Source organism: Sapajus apella, unplaced genomic scaffold (assembly GCF_009761245.1).
Source record: "Sapajus apella isolate SASKATOON/1434 unplaced genomic scaffold, GSC_monkey_1.0 scaffold8, whole genome shotgun sequence".
NCBI lineage: Eukaryota > Metazoa > Chordata > Mammalia > Primates > Cebidae > Sapajus > Sapajus apella.
Genome location: NW_022436948.1, coordinates 16,704,227 through 16,710,964, shown reverse-complemented (window position 1 = coordinate 16,710,964; position 6,738 = coordinate 16,704,227). Strand labels below are relative to the sequence as shown.

The window sequence follows — 6,738 nt, the reverse complement described above, 5'->3', positions numbered from 1 at the left end:
AAAAAAAAAAAAAAAAAAAAAAAAAAAAAAAGGTAATTCAAATTAAAGAGAAATATCACCTGAATTCCTATTAGGCTGATGAAAAATTAAGCAGCAAATGCTAATGTTGCATAGTGATGGCTAGAGTATAAGGTTATGCAGTATAGGAGTCATCATGTATTAATGGTTGAGTCTAGAGTAATGCAGCCATTCAGGAGAGCAATCTGGCACTATTTCAGGAAATTAGGTATGCACACCCTCTATTGACTCCGCAATTCAGATAATTACACATAAATGAAGATGTTCATTGCTGCATTACTTATGAAGGCAAGGAGTTGGAAGCAATCAGGATCTATCACTGGAGGAATGGGCAGGTTAAATGAATAGGTACGTACAAACTTCTGAATACTACAAGGCAGGCAGAAGTCATAGATCAGATGTACATATAGGAAAATGAGAGATTTTTTTTAAAGCAATAAATGCAATAAAATATAACACAGTACCATTTATGTGAATTAAAAACTCAAGCGAACACAAAAGCATATTTTTCAAAAATACAGTCAATCCTCACAAATCCCATATTTGCTAATTCACCTACTTGCTAAAATTTATTTGTAACCCCAAAATCAAAACTTGCAGCATCTTAGGCTAGGCAAGGTGGCTCACACCTGTAATCCCAGCACTTTGGTAGGCTGAGGTGGGTGGATCACCTGAGGTCAGGAGTTTGAGACCAGCCTTGCCAACATGGTGAAACCCCATCTCTATTAAAAACACAAAAAATTAGCCAGGTATGGTGGCAGGCACCTGTAATCCAAGCTACTTGGGAGGCTGAGGCAGGAGAATCACTTGAACCCAAGAGGTGGAGGTTGCAGTGACCTATATTGCACCATTGCACTCTAGCCTGGGTGACAAGAGCAAAATTCTGTCTGGATTAAAAAAAAAAAAAAAAAACTTTCAGTGTCTTGCAGCTATTTGTGGACCTGCATAGAATGGTGAAAAATCTAAGTCATCCCCATGCACATTCCCAGCTGAGACAGAACAAGGCAACAGACACTCCCTTATTTCAACTCTCATACTGTAAACAAGTGTCCTTTTCATAGTATTTTTTCAAATTTTTGTGCTTTTGATTGGTGATTTCACGTTTTAAATGGCCTCCAAGCAGCAGCACTGAAGTGCTGTCTATTGTGTCTAAACACAAGAATGCTGTGATGTGCATTACAAAGAAAATATGTGGTAGATACATTTTATCCAGGCATGAGTTTTAGTGCTGTTGGCCAGGAATTCAATGCTAATGAATCAACAATAGCTATGAAATAAGGTGTCTTTAAGCAGAAACACACATAAAACAAGGTTATGTAATGGTTATGTCAGTTATTAACTGACAAAAATGCTGTCAATAGGGGATCACAAGAACCTAACCCTGTATTTCCCGTAAGAGCAATCCCTCAGTATTCACTAAGTCAGTATTCAAGATGAGTTTATAGAATGTAATTACTATGAATGATGAGAATCAACTGTACAAACAAAAGGACATATATTAAACATAGTAGACCAGTCAGCCAGTAAAAGTAGAGAATGGAGAGAGAGCTGGACAAAAGGTAAAAAATAAATACATTAAGTGAGAAGAGCCTTGCACATACCAATTTTAAGGTGCTATGAACAAAGGAGTATGGTAATTCATACCGATAATTCTGAATCTGAGGCCAAAACTAAATAAAAAAGTAAAAATAGAGTAACATTATAGTAAGAGATGTAATTCAGTAAATGAATAGCCTACAACAGAGATGTGCTTGCAGAGTTCTAAATATAAACAATAAACATAAAACATAAACTAAGATGATGGGGTTAAGGAATCAGAGAAATGTCTTAAGGTAAAAAAGATTAATATACCTGAGGTACACTGTGTTTTCCATACTTCCAAAATTTATTCTGTGATAAAAGAGACTTAAATTTCTCCTCCAGAGAATGAAGCTCATTATCAGGTAAGAGGCAAAGCAATTTCTTTAATGCCAATAAGGAACAAGTTACAACCCGGTAGAATTTAGCTTCTCTTTCTTCCTCTGGAACAGTTCTTAATATAAAACAAAATAATATATTAAAAAATTTAGAATAAGCCAAACTATATATCTGGTACTTCTATTTTAAAAGTTTTTATCTTTAAATATCTACCAAAGTTGCTTTATTTCTATCATCTATTTCCCCTATGCCAACGACCCTCAAAGTATAAGAAATTTAATCACACTTTACTCATAATACTAGGTGAAAGAAGATGAAAGGCTTGAAATAAGTGAGCAAGTATAGTGCTGTCAGTAGCATGTACAAGGGTGATTCCAGGGAATGGATATCAAGCTATCTAAGACTATTTTCCCTCAAGCACTCTTAAAACTTGAATTAGAATTTAAAAGTAAACAGGGCCGGGCACAGTGTCTCACACCTGTAATTCCAGCACTTTGGGATGCCGAGACAGGCAGATTACCTGAGGTCAGGAGTTTGAGACCAGCTTGACCAACATGGTGAAACCCCATCTCTGCTAAAAATACAAAAAAATTAGCCGAGTGTGGTGGTAGGTGCCTGTAATCCCAGCTACTCGGGAGGCTGAGGCAAAATTGCTTGAACCCAGAAGGCGGAAGTTGCAACAAGCTGAGATCAAGCCACTGTACTCCGGCCTGGGCAAAAAGAGTTCATCTCAAAAAAAAAAAAAAAAGTCACATTGATATCATCTGATTACTTATGAGTGAAACAAATCCTTAACATGAGTTACAAAGAACCAATACAACTTACTGCGGGTCACTGAGTGTATCAGGTGTTTCTTTTATAAGATGATCCTGCAGCACCTACAAAGGGGGGAAAATACCAAAGCCTTTGGTTTTACTGAACTGTCAATAGTGAACACACAAAGCCTAGTTTTGTAAAATCCATTTTTAAAAATCCACATAAACCTCATCTTACCTAAGAGCAGAATCAAATAGCAAAACTAAAAGATTTGAATTTTATCAATTTTTCTTTTCCTATCAATCCCCAACGTTAGCTACTGTTAGAATAAGGATAGATACTTCTTCCCTATGCGCCTATAAATACTCCTGACCACTTGTTCCCCCATTTCTCTTGCACACAGCAATGAAATGAATTTGTGAATCTGGGAGAGAAATTGGGCTCTGCTTTCCCCTCTTTTTGTAAGCCTGCTTGTCTACAAAGAACACCACACGTTGTGCTCTGCTCCATCAGAGAGGAAGGTATGAGGTTTTCAAACGTGGAGAAGTCTGTTTCCTTCTGGGGTGTAGTGCAAGGGAGTCCATCCATTGTTCCAGTAACTACTTTATCAGCAATGAAAACAACATTTATTGAGCTTTTATATGTGCCAGGTGTTGCTTTGAACACATTTTAGGCATTAACTAAATTAATCCTCACAACAACTCCATGAAGTGCAAGTTAATTCCTGCTTTATAATTACAAAATGAAGGCACAGAAACTTGCCCAGGGTCATACAACACCTAGTTGATACCTGATGGCAGAGTGGGACTAGAACTAATGGTGTGACCCAGAGCACATGTCTTATAGAGACAGTATGATATACTATCTCTAATGTTGATATTTTGATTTTCATTTGCCTGCCTCCTCTCTAATACATGGGTTTGGAATTTGAGACAATTCGATGCCAATAGCTGTAATAAACTGTGGCATAGACAACTAAAGGGAAAATAAAACGGAAGAATGAACATATGGATAACAGAACCCATATGTTCATTCTGTTATCCATCCATGACAAAGCCAAGAACAAATTTATTTTTTTTAAAAGCCTATGAAGAGCCAAATTGGTTGTCTCAAAGTCCATTTCCTAAAGCTCTTAGTGTCCAAACTCATAACACTTCACTCTCATAACATTTATCACTTCGCATTTTAAATCAACCAAAAATTCTCAAGTTACAGATGGGCTATAGAGAACTCCCTTTGAGCATATGATTAAAGCTATAAACCTTCTCCCTAGAAAAACAAGCTTGGTATACCTGAGAAATGAAGAATGGAAGAACCTAAATGGGGAACTAGAATCATGTAATTTGTCGGGAAGTGTTGGGTGAAGAGATTAGACAGGTAAGCAGGGACCAGATCATGCAGAAATTTGAACGTAATTACAGTGTAATATAAGACAAGAAATTTCTTATATTACATTGTAAGTTCAAATTTCTTATAAGAAATTTGTCTTGCCGGGCGCGGTGGCTCAAGCCTGTAATCCCAGCACTTTGGGAGGCCGAGGCGGGTGGATCACGAGGTCAAGAGATCAAAACCATCCTGGTCAACATAGTGAAACCCCGTCTCTACTAAAAATACAAAAAATCAGCTGGGCATGGTGGCGCGTGTCTGTAATCCCAGCTACTCAGGAGGCTGAGGCAGGAGAATTGCCTGAAACCAGGAGGCGGAGGTTGCGGTGAGCCGAGATTGCGCCATTGCACTCCAGCCTGGGTAACAAGAGCGAAACTCCGTCTCAAAAAAAAAAAAAAAAAAAAAAATTTGTCTTATATTACACTATAAGACAAATGTATGTCAAGACAAGAAATTTGAATTTATAGTGTAATAGAGAGCCGCAGGAAGGACGGCTAATTGAAAGGAGAAAGGAAAGCAGGGAGAGAGGGTCAGACAGAAATGTTTAAGTAGGGTTATACGCAGGGTGTTGTGGAAACATAGGAATACTAAATAAGGGAATAAATGCAAGCATCGTTTTTTGTTTTTTTTTTTTAATTATCAAGTCCCTCCTCACTCCTACTTCATCTACTTTTATTTCTCCATATAATTCTAACAACTCTGTTGTCTCGTTTTTCAAGTCCATATATTAGGAATAGCAAATAAAGGGGGAAGAAATAAGACATTACTAGAAACAGACACACTGAAAGCCACAAATAGGTACGGCTGATAACTTTTTATGAAAAAGTTATGGCAAAGTGTTGGCCCAGTGTGGAGAAACTTAAACTGATAATGGGAGTATACATTTGTTTGGCCTTCTGAAGGGCCATTTATCATTTTTTATAAAAATTTTTAATGTTCTTATCCTTTGGCCTAACAAATGCTTACTATAAGTTCTAGTATGTATCACTCCCACAAGGGTATGAAGAGTTCTACTCAAGAATGTTTACTGAAGTAGCATTTGTTATGATAAAAAATTGGAAAAAAAAATCCAAATGTATATTAATATAAAAAGAGCTAAACTATAGTACATTCATGTAAAGTTACACCAGAAAGCCAATAAAAAGACACTAAGGTAGATCTGTATATATGTATTGAAATGGAAATATGAGAGAAAATAATTTATTCTTAAATATATTCTTTGTTTAGATTACACATTATAAAACATATCTACTTTTTAAAACTATAATAAAGACTTCAAAATTAAAATGAAAAATGGAAATACTGTAGAAAGATCCAATCCAAAATGTTAATTTGTCACAGATCCAAATTAGTCAACTTTACTAAACAGAATCTTAAAAAGGCAATCTTCAGTTGGAAATATATTTACTCATTCCCCTGCAATCCTAAGTAAAAGAGCTGTCATTATGGTATTCTTATAACCCTGAAACACTTCAAAAAAAAAAAAAAAAAGATTCAGAATGATTCCAGAACTTACACTTGTAATTTCATCCTTACAAAATGCTATGGCTTCAGGTTGCTTGCTTGGAGGAAAAGCCGCTTCAAATGCATCTTTTGCTGCAAACGCAGCTGGTGTGTAAGTATCACATTGAGCCATTAGCCAATATCCCATTAAACTTTTTAAGTAGGGAGCCAACTGTTTCTTTACTTTAAGGATAAGTTTTTCAAAAGCTTGCTGTGTGGCTTCTCGGACCCGACGGTCATGATCCTATTAAAAATACAAATGTGATTTAAAATAGCTCTAGTCCATAAAAACAATCACAGATATTTCCAAATATGCTATAATGACCCATTACCAAGAATTCACCTATGTATTGAGCTAAACTGAAATCAATTTTTTAAATCAATAATTTGGAGGATTTTTAAATCAGAAATTATGTAAAATAATTAATTTTTCTTTCTCCCCTTTTTCCAATGAGATAGGATTATATTCAAAACAGTTTCAAAGTTGAGCCTTGAGGCTGAGAACGGTGGCTCACACCTATAATCCCAGCACTTGGGGAGGCCAAAGTGGGCACATCATTTGCAGACAGGAGTTCAAGACCAGCCTGGCCAACATGGTGAAACCCCATCTCTAATAAAAAATACAAAAAATTAGCAAGGCATGGTGGCACACACTTGTAATCCCAGCTACTCGGGAGGCTAAAGCGGGAGAATCACTTGAACCCCGGAGACAGAGATTACAGTGAGCAGAGATTGTGCCACTGCACTCCAGCCTGGGTGACAGAGCGAGACTCCACCTCAATTTAAAAAAAAAAAAAAAAGCTAGGCCTTGAATAATTAAGCAACTCACTCTCATTCTTCTGCAGCAAATTTACGGGGAATAAAATAATTGTCAAAATGGCCGGGCGCGGTGGCTCAAGCCTGTAATCCCAGCAGTTTGGGAGGCCGAGGCGGGTGGACCACGAGGTCAACAGATCGAGACCATCCTGGTCAGCATGGTGAAACCCCGTCTCTACTAAAAATACAAAAAATTAGCTGGGCATGGTGGTGTGTGCCTGTAATCCCAGCTACTCAGGAGGCTGAGGCAGGAGAATTGCCTGAACCCAGGAGGCGGAGGTTGCGGTGAGCCAAGATCGCGCCATTGCACTCCAGCCTGGGTAACAAGAGCGAAGCTCCGTC

The 6,738-nt window shown here is 37.4% G+C and overlaps 1 protein-coding gene across 1 annotated transcript in view; it reads right to left on the bottom strand.

Moving 5' to 3' along the window:
• LTN1 (listerin E3 ubiquitin protein ligase 1) overlaps positions 1 to 6,738 on the bottom strand; it is a 51,314-nt gene that overhangs the window by 36,734 nt on the left and 7,842 nt on the right. Inside the window, exons 4-6 of the mRNA XM_032277088.1 lie at positions 5,594 to 5,824; positions 2,761 to 2,813; positions 1,870 to 2,050 (exon numbers count right to left, since the gene is read on the bottom strand). Coding sequence (XP_032132979.1) covers positions 1,870 to 2,050; positions 2,761 to 2,813; positions 5,594 to 5,824 — 465 coding nt within the window. The remainder of the gene's footprint in view (positions 1 to 1,869; positions 2,051 to 2,760; positions 2,814 to 5,593; positions 5,825 to 6,738) is intronic.